We start from the raw sequence: 26200 nt of genomic DNA, 5'->3' as shown, positions 1-26200 counted from the left end.
AACTCAGTTTTAAATGTTCTAAACATCATGCTACAACTATGTTACTTGGTAAGCATGCAGCTCAGCTGCAGAGGGCAAGTTTAGAATGTATTAGTTTTCCATTGAAATACTGTCTAAGGGGGAGTTTCCGAGAAAAGTTATGCTATTTTGCCATTGTTTGCCACTGTTTAGCAGAGTGTCAGTGTGGACAATGCGACCACCTACTGAGCTGTCTTCACGCAGCTGCAGCTGTCATAGACAGCAAATAGGCAATGACAGTAGTCAAACAAAGCTGTCTGGTCAAACCATCCTCCTCAGATTTGCTCATACCTTTGTAAACTAAATAACATTCCAGACCGGGCTTGGCCAGACAAGACAGTACATCTGTATAGAAGAGATAATTAAATTAAATGGCTGTAAGCTAACAACCCACCTAGTGAGTCAGGAGTTCATATCTTTTTAGGCTGTAGAGCCACTGGAGTGGTGTGTGATCAGTCACCAACGTAAATTTCCAACCCCATAAGTAATAACGGAGTGCTTCCACAGGCCATTTAACTGCATGACACACTTTCTTAATGGTGGAGTAATTATATTGCCTTGGACGCATTTTCCTACTCAAAAAGGCAATGGGATGTTTCTCACCATTGAAAACTTGAGAGAGGCCAGCCCCCAAACCAAACTGACTTGCTTCTATCTGCACAATGAATTCCTTAGAGAAATCCAAATTTCTCAAAACTGGTCTTTAAATCAGAGAAGAACCTTTCACAATCAACTGAACAATACTATGGTTCTTTTGGCCCTTAATCAGGTAAGTTAAAAGAGCAACTCCATTCACAAAATTTGGGATGAACCTCCTGTAATAACCAGTGAGACCTAAAAAAACACAAACCTGGCTTTGCATTTCCGGATGCTGATATGCAACTACCTCACCTATGTTTTTCAACTGTGGTTTAATCAAACTATTCCCCATAAAATATCCCAAATCATTTATTTCTGACATAAGCAATTTACCCTTCTTATTGTTAGCTGTCAACCCAGCCTGCCTCAAGCGCCTCATGCACTTCTTGAAGGCATTCCAGATGTGTCTGTCAATCATTACTGAAAATGACCACATCATCAAGAAATGCTCCAGAATATTTGGAATGTGAGCGCAAAAATGTGATCCATCATATGCTGGAAAGCTAAAGGTGTGCCATGAAGTCCAAATGGGAGCCTAGTAAATTCAAGTAATCCGTACAGGTGGTGAACGTAGTCTTCTCGCAACTGGATTCTTCAAGAGGTACCTGCCAGTACCCCTTTGTTAGATCCAGGATAGCTATATGAAGCTTGACTGAGTTTTTCCAATAATTCATCAACACATGGCATTCAAGCATCTAAACTATATACAAAACTGAATGGAGCCATCTAGTTTGGACACAAGAAGGATCATTCACTTTTACTCTTGTGAATCACATGCAATTCAATCAATCTGTTTCACCTTATTGCACACTATATTATATATATATATATATCTTCCTTCCCTCCAGTATATGATATGGGTGTATTTGCACCTTAACACCAGGCTCAGTTACAGTTTCATATTTAGCAAGTGTAGTCAAACTAAGCATGGAGGGAAAAACATCAGTGTTCCCCCCAGTCAGAGTCAGAAACTCAGCCTTCTGAGTGTCCATTAAATCATCACCAATAGTAAGCTCAGTCTAAGAGATTCCAGTTGCAGTGGCTAATGCCTTATTAGGGTCATGCCACTCTTTCAAAAGATTAACATATAAGATCTGAATGGGCTTCTCCCTGCCCAGTTTCCTAACTTTATAATTAACAGGACTCATCCATCCCTTTACAACGGCTGGACCCTGCCATTTCACCAGAAACTTATTTGGGCCAGACGGGACCAACAAAAGTACTTGATCACCATTTTGAATTCCCACAATTTGCTTTTTCTATCAAAATTAAATATCTGGGCCTGCTCGCATTGCTGATGCTCTATGGCACTGGAAGACAATTTAGAAATTTATTCCTGCAGAAAAACAACCTGATCAACAAATATCAAACTCTGAGTTTCAGCCAGAAAACCCATTAATTCTTTTTGAATAATATCCAACACATCTCATGGTCATCTGCCAAAAAGTAATCCAAATGGACTTAAACTGGTAGAAGCATGAGGGGACTCAGTGACACAGTGTCCCAGGATGTCGGGTCATCATGAGCCACACACCTGATCATCTTTTTTTAAGTCTTGTTAAATCGTTTAATCAGGCTATTCATATGACGATGATAAAAAGTGATGCTCAGTTTTTTAACTGCAAGGCCGTTACATAGCTATTTCATTACTCTGGATGATAAGGACATACCCTTGTCAGTAAAAACTTTGCATAGAATGCCAATACAAATAAAAGCCTTAGACAGAGCCTTTGCAAAAGCCTGCGAGTTAGCTTTCAGCAAAGTCACAACTTCGGGATATCTTGTTGCATTATCAAGTAACAGGAACATATACTGATAACCATTCTTACTCTTGGGAAGTGGACCTACATTTTCCCAGCCAGCTGTCTTGAAAGGAACATCCAAAGTAGGCATCAGTGAAAGGGGAGCTCTAAATGGTGTGCAAGCATTTGAGGAAAGACTTACAGAACTGCTCCGCATCTCTGCCCATATTCAGCCAGGTTAACCATTTTAGAGATGTGATCCGTTGTCTTAATCACAATGAGATGACCGCCCAACACATGTGTGTGAGCAGTTTTCAACACTCTATAATCAATCAGGACCACCAACTGCTGAATCAGACTGCCCCCTATCTGATCAGAAATTACCTTATACTGGAAGCTGTTCTTAACTAAACGGTGCAGAGTTTTGAAACTATGGGGCTCCCGTTCTTTATGGTAGTAATCATCCATGACACGTACTTGTTTAAATGCAAAATTTGAGCTGCTGTTGGTTTTTTGCAAGCATGCAGACTCCGTCTGTGTGCCAGCCAATGTTTCCCCACAGCCCGAACCAGCAGATCCAGCTGAGGAGGCTGAATACACAAGCACCTGTTGCAAAGAACCTGGAAGCAGTTTCAGAAAATCAGGTAAGGGAGGGGATACATTTCCCCATCCACATTGGACAAACTGGGCTCAGTTTCCAAGCTGGCTTCCTGAATGACTCTGTCAGCGACAATTCACTTTCTTTCTTTTAAAGAAAGAGGTACTATTCAGGTGGCAGTTCAGAGAATTCTTCTTCCCAACCAAGAGAGGCCAGGGTGAAGAGTCAGATGCCGCAGACCAAACTCTTAAGATCCTCCTCCTATATTTCAGAGGAAGTAGTACAGTCTCATATTCCTTAATATCTCCATGAACACAATGAATGCTCATTCACCTCGTGCTCGTGCAGGGAATCAGCTGAAAAAATCATATCGGACTACACAGAGATCACTACAAGAGTCCAGCAGGGCTGGGATCTCACACTGACCTGAGAGCAGCATACCTTGGCCAAGCCAATCTCCATGGGCTAAGCTAGTGAGAGACCACACTCCCTAGCCAGATGTCCAGACTGGCCACAGCAAAGGCATCTGCATTCGGTCACAGCTGCATAATTTTCTTAATGGCGTCTTCTACTCTGGGTGCTTCTCCAGAGACATCAGTGACTTCAGGAGCCTGGGCTTAAACTTGATAGGCTGGAAGAGGGGTTTGGCAGAGCAAGTAGCTCCAAGGTAAGGAAAGGACAAGCTGGGGGCTCAGAAAAGTAGCTCCCATGACTGTCAGACAGGAATAGGACAGTTGGACAGGAGTAGGAGCCAGACTAAAGAAGCCCCTCTGCAGCCAAGTGGCTTGGACAATGACTCAACATCACTCTGGACCATTTCACCACAGAGGTAATTGATTATCCCAGACAACACTGCATCAATAGTGAGCTTTTCTATAATGTGCTTGAAGAAGTCTCCACAGTACCAACTTTGGATAAGGTTCCACAATTCTTGCACCTGCCCTCAGATAGGGCAATTAAGATTGATCTGCCAAAGCCAAAACTTAAGTCCCTTGGCCAGGGAACTCACAGCAGTTTGAAGAAGGGGCTATGATGGCAGCCTAGTCTCACCTGTTCCAGTGCATCAATGTGGCCATGCATTCAAAGCAAAACAGGAAACATCACCCAAATGAGCCATTTTCCCAAGCACATCCCTGGAAGTGGCTGTACCCTATACATGCAATCTTCTGGGTCAGATGGAAGGAGGACATCCTGAGGCTGTTCCCACTGAGCGAACATCTGCTGTTGAGGATCCATCGGTGCAACACCCAACCTGGTACTACTTGTGAAGCTTTAGTCGCAGAGTTGCACGACAGACAGGAAGGCAAAACCTGGTTTCCAAGGAAAAATAACTTTATTCTTGAACAGGCAGGAACAGGTTTAAGGCTTTATTTAAAATAGGAGCTTTTACTTCAGAACACAAGCACACAAGATACAAGCAGCGACGAGGACAATCGTCTTGCTTTAGCTCCCTTCTTCAGATTAACAGAACACAAAGCCTTCTTCCTCGAGCGGATTCAGTGGCTGAGAAACACTGGCTGGGACAGACGTAGTCTAGAGAAGAAAGGAAAGGAGAAACCAAAAGGCCAGGTGAGAACTCAGTTTTAAATATTCTAAATATTGTGCGACAAGCACATTATGCGGTAAGCGTGCAGCTGAGCTGTACAGGGCAAGTTAAGAGTGTGCTTGAATCCCATTGAAATACTGTTTAAGAGGGAGTTTCCGAAGAGAAGTTGTGCTAGTTTGCCATAGTTTTACTATTTAACAGAGTGTCAGCGTGTAGCTGCTGGCGGCGGCCCAGAAAGAATGTGCAGCAGACCTCCTACTGAGCTGTCTTTGCAAAACTGTCACCATCAGAGACAGTGATTAGGTGGCGACAGTGGTCACTCTATATATATATATATATGCTGTATATATATAAATATATATATATATATATGTATATATATATATAAATACATATAAAATATAGTCGGCACACAAAAACAAAAAAGAAACATCTGACTTGGCAGTCACAGCCAAAAAAACTATAAAATACTACCTACATAATGAGTACACATAAAGTCACAGATTTCTTTAAACTGACAGAAAAACAAAGTAGTTTGAAACTAATTAATATAAATGAAGCTCAGCAATATCTGTCTATTAGTTAATTGCTGAACTGTCCAGACGACTCTTACTTTTTTTAAGCAGAGGCTATTCTCTTTAGGTACAACTTCTACAAAAATAATATTAGCCTCTCACTATAAATCCTTCGACTCTGTATGTTTTACCTTTTTTTATATTACTGGGGCTCCTGTTCATTTCGCTCACCAACCCCAGTGTTGGTTACCAGGGGTCCTCAATCCCGGTCCTGGAGAGCCGCAGTGGCTGCAGGTTTTTGCTCCAACCCAGTTGCTTAATAAAAAGCACTTATTGCTAAAGTAACACTTCTGCTTCACTTTAGTGATTTTGAGCCCTTATTGCTTAATTTTGTCTTAAACAGCTATTTTAATTGCTCCTTATTATAAATAACATGCAAATGACAAGAGAGAGCAGCATTTCTCCATTTAGCTTATTTACATGTACACCTGTGTGTATTTATCTGCACTATTGGGTTTAATTAAATACTTGGAAGAAAAATGAAGAGAAAAAAGTGAAGGACTGGGAATTACTCGTCCATTTTAGCCTTCAAATCATTTGCATGATAGAAAGGGAAAGAAAATCTAGGATATGAGAATGACCTGACATAGCAGAGTTAATTTAATTTCATAGCTTGTTAGTGCTTTATTGGCAAGAATTGCTTTCTAATTAAGCAACCAGGTCAGAACAAAAACCTGCAGCCACTGCGGCTCTCCAGGACTGGGATTGAGGACCCCTGGGTTAACCCAAAATACATTTTAAAGAGATTCTTTTTTCTTCAAAACTGTTACATATGCATTATGTTTAGTTTTACTTTAAAACTTCAGTAAAAACAATATTTGGAATTAACTTTTCTTCAAGATTGTATTGAATTTTGATTCCTTGTTTGGTCTTAAATCGTGATAATGCAATGTATGAGTGAATTTCATTTCTTTCTCTCTTATAAATAAACAGACTTTTTTGAATGTTTGTTCTTAGGATTTGTTAATTGTCATTGCAAAAGCTATTCTCACAGGAAACTGTGAACGTTTTAATACAAATGGCATATCAGCATCTCTTTTTGTGTCTAACGTTATTCGAGGTATATGTACTACATTACTTTTCTTGTCACCTGTTAAAATTTTACATATTAGAATTGTCCTACCAATTTTCAATACAAATACTCTGGTCCCATTGCATAGCCCATCACTCATACATAAATTCCGAAATAACATCACGATACATCCTTGTTTCAACAGTAATTCAGCCGGTGGGAGACTGGACGGTGTTAACGCTTGTATATATTCCGTGCAATATTGTAAATTGATGTTTTCATCTTCCGTACTATCACCACCAACTGTTTCAGCATAGTCTATTGATACGCATTTAACCAATTTGCTGTGTAACCAATCAACTATTTTCACGTTAATTTGTTTGACTTCATTGTTTCTCACTGCTAGGATTGCCCTCATTTGTTCTGTTGATATTCCTTCTGGGCAAAATTCTTCAATAGATTATTATTTTTCTTTATTGCTTTTTTTGTGCTTTTTTTTCTCACCATCGCTTTTTGGTGTCTTTTCGACTCGCAGATCTTTCTTCTTCGCTAAGTTTTTGCTTACATTCCTTTTTTCCAGAATTTTGTATTGTTTTCAGTCCAGTGCTTTTGTGTTTCTTTTCATCATGCCACTCTTTCTGCTTTGCTTAATTGTTGACGTGTCATCTTTAACTTTTCATTTTTTTCAAGCTGCTCTTTGTTCTGTGTCACGGGATGTGAAAGTGTCTCTCTGAAGTGTCTCTCTGGCTCACTTCAAATGTCTCCCTGTCTCTCTTCAAATCTGTCTGACATGGATGTCAGTATGTTGTGACTTGACTGTGTTGCGTGTGTCGCGGGATGTGAAAGTGTCTTTCTGAAGTTTATTGTCGTGAGAAGTGAAAGTGTCTCTCTGAAATGTCTCTGTGAAGAGTCTCTGTCTGAAGTGTTTCTCTCTTCAAAAGATAACGTCTTGTCGGCCAAAAAGTCTCGTCTCGTCCCAAGTTTTTTTTATAATAGAGAGATTCTTCTAAAGTTTACTTTGCTCACATTCTCTGCAGCACAGACCAATGGGTCATCTGATACCAGTACTGAAAGATGTAAGTCAGTGGTGAAACTGGTGCAGGTTAAGATGGTAAATACCCAGTGTACTGGTTTCTTCTTCTTCTTCTTCTTCTTCTTCTTCTTCTTCTTTTGGGTGCTCCCGTTAGGGGTCGCCACAGCAAATCATCTTCTTCCATATCTTTCTGTCCTCTGCATCTTGTTCTGTTACACCTATCACCTGCATGTCCTTTCTCACCACATCCATAAACCTTCTCTTAGGCCGTCCTCTTTTCCTCTTCCCTGACAGCTCTATACTTAGCATCCTTCTCCCAATATAGTCAGCATCTCTCCTGCACATGTCCAAACCAACAGTCGCCTCTCTGACTTTAGTATCTGATTTTCCAGTTTTCAAATAATTCCTCCACTTTTATCTCTATGGAGCTTTTTCATGGGTGGTGTCCAAGGCTGAGGGCAGGGGTCAATAGGTGTTAAAATCTTTCTTTTAAATCTTTAAAGAAATTACATTGCTTGTTTAATTTTTGCATTTGATATTTAATGATAAAAAAATTTGATCACAAAATGTACATAGTAACCTGCCTGTAGCAACTTAACGTATTAATAAAATGTTCAAATTCATATTAGTCATCAAAATCTAATTTTTCCTGCTTTTCACTGAGGAGAGGCAAGACACATGACAGCCCGCATGGAGTTTGCTAAAAGACACCTGAAGAACTCTGAGATGGTGAGAAATAAGACTCTCTGGTCTGATGAGACAAAGATATAACTTTTTGGCCTTAATTCTAAGCGGTATGTGTGGAGACAACCAGGCACTGCTCATCACTTGTCCAATACAGTCCCCACAGTGAAGCATGGCGGTGGCAGAATCATGCTGTGGGGGTGTCTTTCAGCTGCAGGGACAGAACGACTGGTTGCAATCGAGGGAAAGATGAATGCGGCCAAGTACAGGGATATCCTGGACAAAAACCTTCTCCAGAGTGCTAAGGATCTCAGACTGGGCCGAAGGTTTACCTTCCAACAAGACAATGACCCTAAGCACACAGCTAAAATAACGAAGGAGTGGCTTCACAACAACTCTGTGACTGTTCTTGAATGGCCCAGCCAGAGCCCTGACTTAAACCCAATTGAGCATCTCTGGAGAGACCTAAAAATGGCTGTCCACCAACGTTTACCATCCAACCTGACAGAACTGGAGAGGATCTGCAAGGAGGAATGGCAGAGGATCCCCAAATCCAGGTGTGAAAAACTTGTTGCATCTTTCCCAAGAAAACTCATGGCTGTATTAGCTCAAAAGGGTGCTTCTACTAAATACTGAGCAAAGGGTCTGAATACTTAGGACCATGTGATATTTCAGTTTTTCTTTTTTAATAAATCTGCAACAACTTCATAAAATCTTTTTTTCGTCTGTCAATATGGGGTGCTGTGTGTACATTAATGAGGAAAAAAATTAATTTAAATGATTTTAGCAAATGGCTGCAATATAACAAAGAGTGAATATTTGAAGGGGGTCTGAATACTTTCCGTACCCACTGTATTGTTTTATATTGGTCTTTAAGTCTAACAACCTACCTAACCCCTTTACAGGTGGTCTTCCAAATTCCAGTATACACCGTTTTAGTACTGCTTCTCTTTTTGGGAGGCTTGTTCTTTATTTTTTTTTATTTTCCATCCTTATTTTGATATTTGGTTCATGCATATTTTAAATTTATATTTAAATTTATGTTTCTTTCTTTATTTTGTAAGCAAAATCCACTGCAATAATGAGCCATTTTAGAGGGATAATTTTTGTGCCTGTTATGAATCCTGACAATATTTAATCACACCAGATGAGAAAAATAAACACTGCATGGCTAGATTTATGCCTAATTACTGAACTGGTCAACATACATTTTACAACCTTCGCGTTTCCTGCATTTCACATTTACTACTATGCATATTCTGTCTGTTTTATATTACTATAACTGTTACTATTATTTGCATTAGTATGAACTCAAATATATATATATATAAATATATATACACACTGTATTTATAATGTGTGTGTGTCCTTATAAGTATATATGCCCTTATACTTCATATATTTCTCAATTACAATTTTAAAAATAGTATTCTGTTGTAAATTTAAGCTGCTATCAAGCAATTAACGTATTTATTATTATATTATACTAGCCATCCCCTGCCGCTCCACCCACATAGTAGTGAAACAGGACAGTGAGGAGAACCCTGCCCAGCTCCCCACTCCTGACATTACGCTTCCCCCTCCCCTCAGCCCACTGCGTGTCTCTTGGAATATTCAAGCAAATTACAGGAAAAAACCTGATCTAAATCCATTAAGTAGTTATCTCGTGAAAAGTGGACAGATATACATACAGACAGAGAGACAAATGTTGGATTTATATAGAGAGAGATTTACATAGTCAAAGCACCACAGAGAGGTGATGTGTTGCATATTTCTCCTCTTAGACATCTTTATGTTATTGCATGTAATTTTGTTATTTTATCTAGTTTGTGCTGTTAGTTATAATGACTGTTAAATATGATCAAACCCCTTTGAGCAAGTATTCAGAATTCACCTTTTAACCTAATAATACAGATCTACTATTATAAGCCATTCCCAAATAGTACAATCAGCATGACTTAACTAAGAATAATTGAACAAAGAGAGATAGGAACCAAGGATGTTGGGGAGCGGTCCAGGTGAGACCAAAACACTGAGGAAACTCACATACTCTGCCTAGCATTTCTATGGCCAATGTTCATTTGCTGGATACTAAATTAGAAATATTCAGGCAAGACTGGTTACACAGAGAGAAATCAGAAACTGCTGTATTTTTTGTCCTCAGGAAACTCACACCGGAAACTACAATGAAGCCAAATGCTTTTTACTGTCTTTCAAGCGGATCACACTGAACTCTCGGGTAAAAGCAAAGAAGAAGGTGTGTGTTTTATGGTGAGCAATGTGTCTTGCACACATTTTAAATTTAAAAATTGTTCACCTGTTCGGGAATATTTACAGATGAAGTATCATCCATTTTTATCTTCTGAGAGAGTTTTTAGTTGCTTTTCTAATTGTTGTTTAAATTTCTCCATAAGCCAATGTGAACAGTGTGTTGAATTGTCTGTACAGCATTATTACAGAATATGAGTCTTTCCATCTTGAAGGATTATTCATTGTCACTGACTTCAACAAAACAAATTTAATGAGCTTTTTACATTAATTATCTTTAACTTCCACCTACCCCACAAGAGATGCTAAAACTAAATTGATAGTCCACTATTAAATATTGAAGGGTAAAATAACTGAATATAACAACATAGTCCATCTTGACAGGCAGTCCTATTTCTCTAAGATTATAAATGATAATGCTGGTAATCCAATTAGTTTTATTCTCAGCTATTGATCAGCTTCTAAACTGAGCTCACTCAATGGAATGCTCCTAAAAGCTACTAGCAAATCTTGTGAGGCGCTCGCTGTATTTTTTTAAACATAAAATTAATAACATAAGAAATATTATAGTACGTCCACCCAAAGTTAATCTGACTGAATCACAGTATTCCATTTTAAGCAAGTTAGACTCAAATTGTTTTTTTATTAAGAAGATTATGAGAAGGTATGATTGAAGTGTTTAAAATTATAAAGGGAATTAGTATTGTCAATCGAGACTGTGTGCCTACATTTAAAATGAGTTCATCAAGAACCTGGATCATAACTGGAAACCTCTTAAGGGTAAATTTTGCGCTAACATTAGAATTTTTTTCTTTAAAGAGAGAACCACAGACACATGGACTAAGCTACCAAGTACTGTGGTAGACAGTAGGACTCCAGGGACTTTTAAAATTCGAGCTGATGTTATTTTAGAAGTGTTAAGTGGGTCCGATTGATGAGCTTTGTTGGGCTTAAATGGCCTGTTCTCTAGATTATTATAATGTTCTAATTTTCAACCATGAAAACAATTAGCCCGCCATTTGATTACCTGTATTACCACACAATTCATTCTTCTTTGTTTCTTTACTTGACATAAGAAAGACTTCTAAACAAGTTCATGTTCACAAGACATCTGGTCCATATGGAATTTCAAGGCGTATTTAAAAAAATGTAGCAACGAATTAACAGACACCTTCAGTGATTTTAAAAGCATAACAATTATCCCTATTCCAAATAAAACAAATGTGGAGTCTTTAATGACTACAAGCTAGTGGCACTCACTCTAATCTTGATGAAGTTCTTTGAGCTATAGGTGCCGGAACACATTTAAAAGAATATTTCAGATAGTCATGGTTAGCTCCAGTTTGCATATTGCCACAACAGGTCCAGAATGGATGCCATATCCCTTGCACTTCATGCAATTCTGACACATCTGGATAATAAAAACAGTTACACCAAAGTCCTGTTTATGCACAACAGCTGACAATTTAATACCACTGTACAAGCAAAACTGACTACCAAACTTATCAACTTAAAACTTATTGCTGCCATTTTCAATTTGATTTTTGATGTCCTAACTAACAGACCAGAATCAAATCCTCCACACTGATCACAAACACAGGCAGTCCATGGGGTAGCATGCCCTATTCTGTACTCCTTTTGTTAAATCTAACTGTGTGGCCAGACACAGCTCCTTCATTAAATCTGATAACTCAACCATCATAGGCCTTATCACCATTACTGATAAAACATCATACAGAGAAGAGGGATATCTGCTTACTCAGTGCCAGGACAACAATTTCACCATTAATGTCAGGAAAACCAAGGAGCTGATGAAAGACTTTAAATAGCAGAGGGCACACCACATTGATGAGCTGGACTAAGACAAACATTTGTGAGGTGGCAGGGATCTGTATTTTAAATAATGAGTCCCCTGAATTCACATCTGAAAAGAAGTCTCAACAATTATTGCATGTTTATTCTTTTACTTTGCAATTTAATTATATGGGGTTACCAGGCTGTTACCCTAACTCCTTATCTTTGTCAACTCTTTTCTCTTATAGTATATATATTTAAACCAATATGTATACAGTATATCTGAACCTGTGTATGTATATATATCTTCTTATATAATACACTACTGTGGCTGTCTGTTTGTCTGTCCAGGATTTTAAACAACCTGTTTGACCTATTGACCTAAAATTTGGTACACATATATTATGTGTAATCTACTATCCTCTTTCGGGGTGATGACTGACCTTTAAGGTTGTTCCTCTTTTTATTTTATTGTAGAATCAACTCTCGGCAGCGGGTAGGAGGGCGGCCGTGCAGCTCATGTGTACAAGTGTCGTTCTCATCCCTACCACCTTCGCCGTCACTTTCTCTACCTCTTCATATCTTAAATCATTCTTGAGGCAGATTAAAAACTTAAGTACCAGCTTAAGGGAAAAATTAACGAAAATGTATCAAGTAATTGCAACACAAACACTGACTTAATCAGTTTTAATGCGAAAAAAAGCCGACGAAAGAAAAGAAGAAGCAGGCCGCTAGGGTGGAGAAAGAAAAAGCTGCTCAGGAAGCAGCGAGCAAATGAATGCTAAACATACAGAGAAACAGTATGAAAACTATGAATGCTCAAGTCAAGTGTATTCACTGCACGTTATCATGCAGTACACCATTACTGGTATACACATATATCTGAATCGCCATATACATTCAAAATGTATAATGTATATGTAATGTGTATATACTGTATTTGCACCAACATGTATATATACAGTATATCTAAGCCAGCAAAACAGAATAAAGTAAAATATAAAAATGGTGGTTAATAAAAGGAAATGAGTTTCTTGTTTGCTACAATTAAAAAGTAACATACTTTTGCCTTTTCTCAATTAAGTAAGCACTTAAGTTAAGATGGTATTGTATGTGTAGCTCATGGACTAAGTTTAAATTTCTCCTGAGATTGAATTCTTTCATAATCTCATGTCTTATAAGTAAAGGATGACAGTAACCACACAGGACATTCACTCTTCCCTTCTCATTTTAACATAAGAGATTTCTCAATTAATCATTGCTATGTGTGTCAATGGTGCTTGCGTTTTGTAACGTGGTAGTTGATACTGTAATATACAGAGTTTTTTGTGAAGCAATAATATTCTGATTATTTTGTATCCCTGATCACTGATCAGTACTCAAAAACATTGAAGCCAATGACATTGATTTGGATGAATAAAAGAGAGAATTTTTTATCAGCATGTATGGAGGAAAAGTATATGCAAATATAGAAGAATTTTGCCATCTGAAAAGACCACGGTTTTCTATATCTGAACTTTTGGATAAATTAAATAATCACCATGTATCATAGTTCAAAAGTTTAAATTTCATTGAAAAGTGATTTTTGAGAATATATTACACTCATGCTAACATAAGACTGCATGATTAATCACTAGTGTATGCATCTGATGGTGTGAGAAATTGTGTGGGGGTGTGTGTTTTGGGGGTAGTTTAACTATAAACAGAGTTAAATATCAGTTTGTGAAGCAGGAATATTTTGACCATTCTGCATTCCTGATCACTGATTAACATTCAGAAGAAACCACATAACTTCAGTGCTTCCTTCCATAAAGAGGACTGTCCTTTCAGCAAACAGGACTCTTATCATTCATGATCACCTTTCAATGAAATGCTGCTAATAAGGAATTCCAGAAATCACTGTGTGGCGTCCGGTCAGTGATAAATATTCCATGGAGTGAAAAAATAAACTTGCTGTGTCTGCGATCTGTTTTCTGATAAGAAACTGTCATGTAAGGGTCAGAAGGAGTGAGACAGGTGGGCTGGATGAGCTGGGCCAGGATGAAACAGAGTGAGGAGGCAGGAATCTCTGAGAGTGTTTTAAATAATGGAAGAAAAGAAAAATGCCTTGGAATTGAGGGTCCCCAACTATGATAGCTTGCTAAATAAACTGCAGCTAACAAATATGTGCTTCTTGTATAAAGTATGAACAATAATGACAATGCTGGAGCATTGAAATGAGATGACCATACCCTGCCTGCCCATAAATCCCAACTGTTCAATTCAAACTGATGTATAAACAGTATCTAAACCATTCTATATAAGCAAATGAATGTATTTGAACCAATGTAAAAATATGAGTGGATGTATCTATCTAAACCAATCTATTATAACCAATATATATCTAATTGAATGTATTTCAACCTATGTATATACAGTATATCAGAAGAGACATATACAAACCAATGTATATATATCTTAACCAAAAAATGTCAACCAATGTATGTATCTGAACAGATACTTTCAAACCAATTTATATCTAAATCAATGTATCTCAGCTACTGTTTATATGTGAACCGTTGTATATATCTGAACAAATGTATTCAAACCAATGCATCTTAAACTATATACAGTATATATACAGTATATATATGAACCAATGTATATATTTATGAAACAATCATTTTTTATATATATATGTACACACAGTATACTTTTATTCATTTATTTGTTTCTCTTTTAAATTTTTTATTACCCATTCCTGTTCTTAGCATAGAGACTTCTGTTCCTTTTGAGATGCTCTTAAGATTAATAATTACAGTCTTCTCTTGTACGAAAGTTCTTGATCATGATGATTATGTTTTGTTAAAACTGATCTGCAAACCTCAGAAAAAATGTATGGACCAGTAAAATGATGACCCTGATTTCCAAGTGACAACAATTGCCAGTGATGGATATGTTCAGGTCTTGGCTTCTGTTCAAAGCTCACATCACTTCAAATCCTGTGCCCGGACAAGGCAGGGCATGTAGGCAGTATCATATCTATGGCAGCTTTGCTAAGGATATTTCACAAACTTTCACCTGCTTCTAAAGGTGTTATAGACAAGCACATTTTCAAATATGAAGTAATCCTAGACTTGACATACTTTAATACTTAAAGCATTTGGGAAAAGATAGAAAAATATATATAGCTACTAAGATACACTGAAACCATCCACCAAATTCAAAACAAGCCTTAAAGGAGCCCTTTCAATCCTCCTCCCCTCTTCATAAAATAAATGACATGCTGTGAAAAAATTAGAAAATATTTATTATTATTTACAAGGTGTTTCTTTTTTAATTATAGAGATACATGAGAAACAAAGAAGATGTTCATGCTGTGTCCTGGAGCTGCGACGTCAAACAATGGAATGAGCTGGTCCCATGATGTCTCTTTGTTGCACGACCAATATATGCCTCAAGACTGGAATGCAATGATCTATATTTTATTTACTTATTGCCAATTTATAGCTGTATAGCGTATTTTGTTGTTTGAGGTATGGTGGCACAGCACTTACCACTTCTGCCTCACAGTTTAGATCACATATACAGTATGTGGTAATTGGTCCAGTATAGTTGGCAAACATTTCCATAGCACTCATGGACATGTAAAAAACATTGCACCATTATAAGCCACTAAAAATTAGTTGAGTTCTTCTTTCTCCATTGACTTCAATACATTTCCAAGATTTTGAAGGGCTTGTGGCAAAGCAAATGTACTTATGATTTGCCAGTGCTGATAGCTATCATCAGAGATCAGAGTATGTTGTGAAAATATAATAATGCCACTTTGTGGACAAAACTTATTAAATAATGTCAAAAAGCAAGAGAGACATACATATAAACTTACCATTTAGTCATTGGCACTATTAACATGAATAAGTCCGCACCGATCCAGATTCCCCACGTGGTGAGCTGGATGAGTTTACTGGAAAATGAGATTACAAAAAGCACTTTAGCTTAAACAGGGAACTCAGCATGGAATCCCAAGTTCAGGTAGAATGAAATTCATATATACAAAAGATAAAAAGTACTGGATTGATTACTAAATTAGTAGAAGATCAGTGAAATTCCAGTTTGGAATTTAATCACAAGGACGAGCCCTCATCAATAAATTATATTTACCCTCTGACTGAACCTTTCGTAATGTCACACTGGGAGTTGCCAGGGCTGAAGCTCTGAAGTTGGCAGGAAGTGTCTCTGATGAGTCTGATGTCACACCTCGAAGGTCCTTCTCACGGAACATTTTTCGCCATGATGGGGACCGTGTAAATGTCTTGGTACCATCCTGGGGAAAAAATAAGAGTATTATACAACTGTTCTTCACTAGTGGTACTACAATGGATTGCAGAGTGGGCATTTCAAATTCTAAGTTGTTATAAATGGATTGTCATCCAAGGGATACAATGTTGGTATACTCTATTCCATAATATTTTTCACTTGCTTTAAATTAATGGAAAATAGACTATTAAAAGATAGGGCTACTTATTAAAGTTACCAAACTACTTTCTACAGAACATATAGTGTTATGGTTTCAATTTCAATGGCCCAAATAAAATGTTACTTTCCATCTTTAAGCAGTCTTAGTTTGTCATTTTAAAAAAAATAGGCAAATTATAATAAAATACTGTATTTCAGAAGAATCTAAGGTATCAAAATAATGAAATTGAACTGAGAGAGTATGCAAAAGTTAGTCAAATACACATTAATATATCTAATATAAAGATGGTACCTACTGTATATATGATAAATTGTATTGGTTTAAACAATCGGGAAAGTATCTATTAATTTTGTTTTGCAGTCTCTACTGCAGGTCTGGTCAAATATTCAAGCATTATAACCCGTCATAGCAGGAGAATGAAAATGGGTGGCTAGTTGATTGGGCACAAGCATGTAAGAATTTCATTGCACTGTGTACATGTGACAATTATGACTTGATAAGCCATAACTTTTAAAAAACATACATGAAATAACAAATGAACACCTTCAAGTTGAACTATAAAGACTCTTGCATGTTTATTTACTTAAGTTTAATTCTTACTATATTACCATGTTTAGTATAACCTTTGACTAGATCTATTTGTGTAACATTTTATGCTTGTACTTGAGTTTATTAGTTTCAAATTTTAAAACTTGGTTAATCCTATGTAAAGATTAATTAGAATAAAAAATTTTACAGTATCAGTTTTCTGTTTCTCTAGCCAAAAGATCTGACTAATTCATCCATGCTCAAAGACTGTGTTAATGCCCTTTCATATGATAAAACGTAATTTTTCCCTGTTGTTTAGCATTGAATAATGGAAAAGGAATTAGAACTTAAAGAAAATAAAGAACTCTCAAATGATGCAAAACATGCAGCAGTTCCCAGCACAATCAAATATAATGTCTGTAGCTCTGGAAATGCCACCTTATACTCATCTAGATGTTTACACACAGTCTAATGGTTTACATCACTTAGGAACATCTTCATCAACACAGGTTCAAGAACTTTGAGCTTATCTACTGTCATAACCAGCAGTTAACTTTAGTGGACTCAAAAGAATATCATTAAGAATTGCATTAGAGTAAAGAAGCGCAATGTTATTTTTTTTTCTTCTTCAACAATTTCCCTGTTCTCTTTACTGAGAACACACTCTGTCCTATAATGGATAGGGCAACACTATAAAAGAACTGACTGTAAAATGTCCTTCTTTTTGATGGAATTGCAGTACTAGGGTTTTGTACCGTGTTAGTCATTACGGATGTAGTGAGTAGTTAAGCAAAATTACACTTTTTATTGGCTAACTAGAAAGATTACAATATGCAATATGCTTTTGAGGTAACTCAGGCCCCTTCTTCAGGCAAGATGTACTTTGATGGAATTTAAACACTCAGGAATAAGTTATTTTGCTCAGAATTTTTTGGATTTATTTTATCACCTTCTATTGTCTATAATGAGGCACTAGTAATCTCACAGACCTACTGTACTTCACAGGCTGGGAATGTAGGACACAATTAGCTGGCTACAAGAAACTAAGAATATGTACAAGGAATTAATAGGAAATGAAAGCTTCTACAGAAGAAATTAAATATAGAGGAAAGCAAATACATTGTTAGCACAGATGAAATTACTTTAAAAATAATTCTGGTGAAACCAGGACTAAAATGATATCACCACTTCAGAGTTAGAGAGCTAATGTTTGTTCAGCTAAGTCAAGTCAAGTGAAATTGGGTAGCATGCACTGGTACAGTGCATTGCCTCACCCACTACACAACAAAACAACTTGGAACCCCGGTTTTTAACCCCCAGGCAGACGCACGGTCTAGTCCCATCCTCCAGAAATGACCCTGTATCTGCTGCAGCTAGGTGTTATGTGGGCGACCCCTTGGCCTGGTCCAGCCACTCGGGTCCCCAACAATGAGGATCTTATGAGCCGGATCACCCTCGGGGAAATGCGCTACATGGCCGTAGTGCCGTAACTGACGCTCCCTCACAATGCAGATAATGTGTCTCATTTGAGACTCCAATAAGCAACCGCTCATTTGACAGAATTCAAGCCAAAGGTACCCAAGGAATTTCTGGAGAGAAACAGTACTAAAGGAGTCCAGTCTTCGTCTCAGGTCACTGGATAGCGTCCATGTCTCGCAACCATATGGCAAGGCAGGAAGCACCAAGACTCTAAAGACTTGGACCTTCACCTTTTGCATAGATATCGGAAGCACCACAAACCCCTTTCCAGCGACCTCATGACCCCCCATGCTCTCCCAATCCGTGTACTGACTTCATAGGAAGAGTCACCAGAGACATGAATGGCACTTCCAAGGTAAGTAATCCTCTCAACAAGGTCAACACTTTCTCCGCAAACAGACACACTGTTGATGGCTGTGCCCAAAAGGTCATTAAAGGCCTGGGTTTAGTTTTTTATCCAGGACACTTGCAAGCCCAGACACTCAGACTCCTCACTCAGTCTCTCAAGCGCGACGATCAACTAAGCAGGTGTTTTAAATATTTTGCACCACTTAAAAAGGAAGGAGAAAATGTTCTCATGAGTTTACATCCTACAGAAGCCGAGGACACGAATAGAAAGGGAATTGCACTTTTATCAAGATGGTATCTCATGTGTCCTATACAATCCTACATTCACACTACCCACCTCAACTATAAGGTCATGACCAAAATCATAAGGTGGGATATACAGTGTGATTAGATCTAATTTCAGCATTTTGTTTATTATTCTTTGCCACCATAGTAATGGACATTTACCTGCCAGTTTTGTTTATTATACTGTGTATATAGTACTGTGTGGGGTTCAGTTGCCTCCTGGATTAAACCTTTACACAAGAAATATGATACAACCAGGTTAGTTTTCTGCAGCAGAAGTAAAATCTTTAGATTTTCTTGTATTTCTCTTTTCTGTGAAAACAGAACATACTTTTGTCAAGTTTCCTGAATATGTGTTATATTAATGACTAGGGTTGACATGATTTTAGAATTGTTGTGATCATCAGTGACACAAGCAGCACCTTTCTTTCAAGAGATATTCAAAAAACTCATGTCTTGGTGGTGAAAAATAAGGTTTAGTAGACTATTTTGTGATCTGCTGTAAATGCTTCAATGGGTTAATTAGAAGGCTATGATGAATGTTACATATAATTATGTAATTTATTATTTTTATAGAAATACATGAAACAGTTAAATCTTGATTAAGAAGAAAAGTAACCAAGAATGGAACTAATGAAAAACTGTATGTGTGATAAATTTATTAAAAGGCAATGTAGGTATTTAATAACAAATTAGGACTAAACAACTACAGTAGTTTCTCTATACTTATACATTTAAATTTGAAGGAATTAAAAGCTCCTCCAAATACTGTTAATATGAGGGCTATGCAATGAAAGTTGTGCTTGATGTTTAGGTTCATGGAAGCTTCTAAGAAATACCAGCTAATCTTGCACCTCAAGTTCAGATTTACTGAATTAGAGTAAATTCCTAAAGTTGTGAGGTAGGAGACTCTCTGTTGAGAGTCATCACGACAGAGTCCAGTGTGCAACTGTTTTGATTACATGGCAGAATGGACAGTGACTAAAATATCAATGAAGTGTAGGATGAACCCTGAAGGGACGCCACTAAATTAACCCTTAAAGAGGTTAGTCTAGAACTGATTAAACTAGTTAAAGGCAGTAAGGAGTTTAGAAAAAGTTAAGTTCATGTAAAGTAAGGAGCAATATCTTTCATAAAAATTAAAACCTACTTTAAAGTTTTATAATTGTAAACAATTGTGTAGTTAAACGTAGCATTATTTCGTTTTTGTCATGTCTGTAAAATTCAACTACCAGTGCTACACAAATATGTAAACATACTTAGTTCTAAAATGCTAAGTCAATTTTGCATTCATTTACTTGCTAGTTTTCCTTGACATCTTTACCAAATAAATAACTATAGGCCACATAAATGCATACCTTAAAGTAACTATATAAATCAGTTCAATTCGGTGTGCATAAAACACTTTGTCAACAAACCTCCTTTGTACATCTTTGTTCAGGCCAAAGTGAAATCACTGTATGATAAACTAAAACACATTTCAGAAAAGGCTGACTGCATGTGACAACATCAGAAACTGCTGTGTTTTTGTTTCTCTGAACATTAGAATAATCTAGATGGAAATAGGCCAATCAGCCCAACAAAACTGCCAGTAAGATCCACTTAATTTTACTAAGAAAACATCAAGTCTACTTTTGAAGTCCCTTAAGCTAATTGGTAACATATTCCAAGTGAATATGGTTCTCTATGTAAAGAAAAACTTCCTAATGTTTGTGTGAAATTTACCCTTAACAAGTTTCCAAGTGTGTCCCCGTGTTCTTGATGAACTCATTTTAAAATAATAGTCTCAATCCACTGTACTAATTCTCTTCATAATTTTAAACACTTCAATCATGTCACCTCTTAATCTTCTTTTGTTTAAACTGAAAAGGCTCAGCTCTTTTTTTCTTTCTTCATAATTCATCCCCTCTAGCTTTAGAATGAGCCTAGTCACTCTTCTCCTTGGATTTAAAATTCACACATTGTGCTATATAACCTAACATTCTGTCAGAATGTCTTCTGAGCACTGCCTGGCAGTTAATAGTGTTGAGTGCTCTACTACTCCTAAATTCTTCTCATAAGATGTACTATTGATTTTCAGACCTCCCATTGTGTATTAAAACCTAACATTTTTACTTTCTTTGTGTAATACAACATTAACTCTTATCTGCCACAAATCTGCCCAAGCCTGTATGCTGTCCACGTCCTTCTGTAATGATTTAATGGATTCCAAATTATCTGCCAATCTACCTATCTTGGTATCATCTAAAAACTTAACCAGCTTGTTGCTTATTTTCCTATCCAAATCATTTATATATATTAAAAACAGCAGTGACCCTAGCAATGATCCCACTTAACATCAGCCAATTCTGATAAGGTTCCTCGCAGCATCACACTCTGCTTACTTTGTCAGAGACAATTCTGCACCCATCTGAAAACATCACCCTGAACTCCCACTTCTTTTAGTTTGATGCCCAACCTCTCATGTGGCACCTTATCAAATGCGTTCTGAAAGTCAAGATAAATAATATCATATGCTTCACTCTCTGCGGTGGGCTGGTGCCCTGCCCAGGGTTAATTTCTTGCCTTACACCCTGTGTTGGCTGGGATTGGCTCCAGCAAACTCCCGTGACCCTGTACTTAGGATATAGCGGGTTGGATAATTGATGGATGGATGGATGGAAGCTTCACTCTGATCATACCGTTTTCTTGCTTCCTCATAGAATTTCGCCATGTTAGTAAAATATGAGCACCCTCTTCTGAACCCATGATGACTGTTAAGAAATACTCCTGTAATTGCCAGGTGCTGCTCATTCTTATCCTTAATAATTTCTTCCATTCATTTTCCTGTGATGCACGTTAATCTTACTGACCTATAGTTGCTTGGATCTGCCCAGTCACCCTTTTTACATAGCAGGATAATATTTGCCATTTTCCATTCTTTTGGAATTTCAAAAGTGTGCAGTGACTTCCTAAAAATATGTGTTAAGGTTTAATATATGTACTTGGTAACTTCCTTAAGAACTCGAGAGTAAATATTATCTTGTCCTGGAGATTTGTTTGATTTCAACATATTTAATTTGAGATATTTCTCCTCTGTACACTTCTCCCTGTATAATTTCCAAATCAAACAGTACCTCCTTAGTAGTCCCATTTACCGCTATGGAAGTTATTTACTTCCTCACTTGTGAAGAAAAAAAAAATGCTTATTTACAGCATCCACTATTTCACTGTCTGTATTTTTAAATTCCCGTTTACTATTCCTGATGCACTTCACCTCCTCCTTGACTGTTCTTTTACTACTAAAATACTGAAAAAATCGTTTTGAGTCATCTTTCACCTTATCTGCTATATTCCTCTCCAACTGTCTTTTAGCCTCCCTAATATCCTTCTTAATGGTTGTCCTCCTATCCTTATATGCCCTGCAATTCATATTGGAGTCATTAAGTCTTACACACCTTATACAGGTGTTTTTTTTTCCTTTGCAGCTTCTTTTTAAATCTTCTTAACCCACTGTGGAGTTTTTAAAACTTTCCTTTTAATTCCAAAATTAGGCATGTACCTGTACTGCATTACATGTAACACATTTTTAAACCTGTTCCACTGCTACTCAGCTGTCTCCACACTTAAAAGCTCATCCCAAACTACCCTGTTTAGACGTTGCCATATTTGCTCACAGTTTTAGTTTTTGCACTCTTAAAAACAATGAGAACTGTATTATATTATGGTCAGTTGACCCTGTTGTTCAGTCACATGTACACCCTCAATTCTATCCTGATTATTACAAAAAACTAAATCTAGACAAGCTTCACGCCACATTGGTGCCTTAACATAGCTGAGTTAAAAAAAGTCACTAATTACTAAAAACTGCTGATCTTGTGCTGCTCCATTTGCAAGGTTATCCCATATTCAAATAAGCAAAGCCCCCCATAACTATAATATTCCCCTGTAAACCTGCCTTTTTAATATTACTAAAAAGTATGTTGAAATTAATGTGTTCATTGGGCGGTCTATAACACACTTCTACAATAAAACCTCTTTCCCTAATGCTTTACAGGCAAAACCACATGTCCTCACTAAGATGGGGCTCATTGCCCAAATGAAGTGAATATGCATATAAATTCTGTTTGACATGAACAGCAACCCTAACAGTAGATATAGGCAGGGTGTTTGTGTCAAAATCGCAATTAGAGCTGTCAATCATAATGATTGACTTAAATGACTTTTAAGCCCCGCCCCCTCTGACGTCACACCGGAAGTCCTGCCCCGATGATGCAAGACCGGAAGTCCCGCCCTGTCGGCTCCTGATGACGTCACGTCGGAATTCCCTGCCCCTCCACGTGACCTCTCTCCGCCCCTTTGGCACCGCCCCCTGGCATCAGATTGGTCCAGGACCCCCCCATCCACGCCCAGACTACTCCTTGAACCCGCCCCTGGCCCCTGATTGGTTCAATAAACTGTCAAGGGGCCGTTTGATGGATGCCTGCCCCCTGATTGAACCCGCCCCTGCACCTGCCGGGTGAAATAAACTGTCAACGGGCCGATTGATGGATGTCTGACCGCTGTTTGAACCCGCCCCGCACCTGCCGGGTGAAATAAACTGTCAAGGTCCGTGTGATGGATGTCTGACTGCTGTTTGAACCCGCTCCGCCCACCCCTCCCCCCCGAAAGACATGCCCAGGCGTGTTACAGCCTTTACCTTGACAAGCTCAGACATGCCCTGGGCATGTCCTGAACAGCTCAGACATGCCCGGGGCCTGCTTTGGCCCCCGCCCTTTCTCTAGCACAAGCCCAGACATGCCCGGGGCCTGTCCTGACCAGCTCAGACAAGCCCAAAGTCGCCACAGCACCGGTCCGAGGACGTTCCCATCCGTACCCTGCCGGCCTAAGGGGCCTGCCTCGGCACCCTGGTTCCGAGGCAGCACCTGACGGTCAGACTCCCCACACTGCCCGGTCCCCCACACTTTCCAGTCCCCCACACTTCCCTGCCGAAAGCCTAAAAAGCGAAGCATTTTGTTCTATCTACGATTTTAAGATGAGCATGCAAGCCAGGAATTAAAACTCATCTTGGCTTCAAACTAAGTCAAGCTGCTTTTTATCCATCTCACACACAGATAACAAACTGTGAGATCAAAGACATGGTCTGAGTCAGGCCGCAGCACCTGACGGTCGGCCTCCCCACATTTCCCGGTCCCCCACACCTCCCAGTCCCCCACAATTCCCTGCCGAAAGCCTAAAAAGCTAAGCATTTTGTTCTATCTACGATTTTAAGATGAGAACACCATTAAAACATCTCATCTTTGCTTCAAACTAAGTCAAGCTGCTTATTTTTTCCATCTCACACACAGATAACAAACTGTGAGATCAAAGACACGGTCTGAGTCAGTCAGGGTGATCGCACCCTGTTTCTGGGCCCCCCGGGGTCAGGCCACACCTACTGGCGGGTCTCCCCACCACTTCCCGGCCACTTCTGAAAGTGCTGTATAAAAAAGCGAAGCATTTTCTTCGGTTCTATCTATGATTTTAATATTAACACATCATTAAAATATCTATCTCATCTTTGCTTTATCACTTACAGGTCCATCCTTTTCCATCTCACAGAAATTCCTCAACCAACATTGAATCAGGTTGCCAGTGACAGACTCTGCAGTAAAAACATTCTTAGCAATGAAGCAGCCCCACTTTTAGCAGACCCCCCTTGCAAGCAGGCCTGTGTGCTCTGTCTCTCTTTTTCTCTCAGAGCGCAGACACGGGCTGAGACAGCCCCTGCTGCAGCGTGGAGCACGATCGCCTTCGCATAGTTGTGTGCTTCAAGCACCCATTGCTGCGGGGTGAGCCCCTGCGAGTTCGCCCGCTTGTCAGCAGCTGTCGGTAAACTCCCCTACCCCCATATGTCAGCGGGCTCAAGACCGCGCAGACCCTCTGTCAATGGATCTTTTAAAGTTAAGGGATTTTTAAAGATTAGCTTGTAAAGCTTGAGATGACTCCTAGTTCAGCCCTTTAAAAATCACACTTTGTTAAATAATATGCCGTAGTTCCCTTTTAAATCACATTTGAGACGTCTAGCCTGGGCTGATTGGTGGCTGATATCAAAAATGTTCACATATATACAGAGCTTAACCTTAGGGTTTATTTTCCGGGGTCTGTCTAAAATCAGACAAAAGACAGTTACTAAAAAAGAGCAAAACCCTAATTTCCTTAATTACATTGTCCTCCTGGCTGAGTAATGAACCATGTCCTGTACTTTCGAGAGGCCAGCCCATGCCTGTCATCCCTTAAACTATATAGCATGTTTGGTTACTCTTTCTGTAAGTATAATCTAATGAAGTATCACTACACTGGTCAAGAGAGACAGATTCCACGTTTGTTTTTGCTTAGCTCCTTTCTATCACCTAGGAGCCTTTTGACAAAAGAAACCTCTCTAAATACACTTGTGCATTTCAACGGATATTTATAAGAAAGCATGTTTTCTACCTTAACCCAGTTTGGTACGTGCATGTAAAAGCACTTACTGTTACACTAGCGCAAAATTTGGATATTTTCTGTCTACTCAAAAAACTAAAATTATTTCTATTTACACAGGTGATAATTAGAAATCATTTTACTATTTTTAATTAAAAAGTTAAAAACAGAAAAGCCCAATTATGATTTTTGTTTTGTCATGGGAGGGCCCTAGGGTGACACTTTTCTCCTTTATATTCTTAATTATGTAGACCTTAAAACATATTCTTATCAAAATAGTTCATCACTTCCCAATTCCTGTAACTTCAGGTAATTAGACAGAGCTCCATGACAGGCAAGAGAAGATTATAGGTCAAATACACAGTGTCATAAAATAAAATAAAGTGTGAACACGGATGGATCTTTTAAAGTTAAGGGATTTTTAAAGATTAGCTTGTAAAGCTTGAGATAACTACTAGTTCAGCCCTTTAAAAATCACACATAGTTAAATAATATGCAGTAGTTCCCTTTTAAATCATGTTTGAGACGTCTAAAAAATCTAGCCTGGGCTGTATAATTTGTAATTATATTAATTAATATAATTATAATTTGTATAAAAATCGATCTAGAACAAGCCCTTTTTCTATTCAAACTCACCCCACATTCTAAATACAGGTATCTTCAGCTGACCCTAAGGAAACATCTTGTGGAAGCATGCGGCCCGCATGGCTCAGGGAGGGGGTGATGGTTCCAGCACAGGCCGATTTCACAC

General features: G+C 38.2%; 1 protein-coding gene across 3 annotated transcripts in view; it reads right to left on the bottom strand.

Annotated features, from left to right (window-relative positions):
• ppfia3 (PTPRF interacting protein alpha 3) overlaps positions 1-26200 on the bottom strand; it is a 403490-nt gene that overhangs the window by 35178 nt on the left and 342112 nt on the right. For 2 of the 3 annotated variants that reach the window (XM_039776518.1, XM_039776521.1), the window contains 2 exons: positions 16053-16215; positions 15778-15855 (listed from right to left, as the gene is read on the bottom strand). In XM_039776518.1, the coding sequence (XP_039632452.1) occupies positions 15797-15855; positions 16053-16215 (222 nt within the window). In that variant the 3' untranslated portion in view covers positions 15778-15796. Of the gene's footprint in view, positions 1-4324; positions 4531-15777; positions 15856-16052; positions 16216-26200 lie in introns of those variants that run through there. The other variant, XM_039776519.1, reaches the window with a different exon arrangement.

Source organism: Polypterus senegalus, chromosome 13 (genome assembly GCF_016835505.1).
Source record: "Polypterus senegalus isolate Bchr_013 chromosome 13, ASM1683550v1, whole genome shotgun sequence".
NCBI classification, from domain to species: domain Eukaryota; kingdom Metazoa; phylum Chordata; class Cladistia; order Polypteriformes; family Polypteridae; genus Polypterus; species Polypterus senegalus.
The sequence above is the reverse complement of the archived record's forward strand: the minus strand, read 5'-3'. Positions and strand labels throughout refer to the sequence as shown.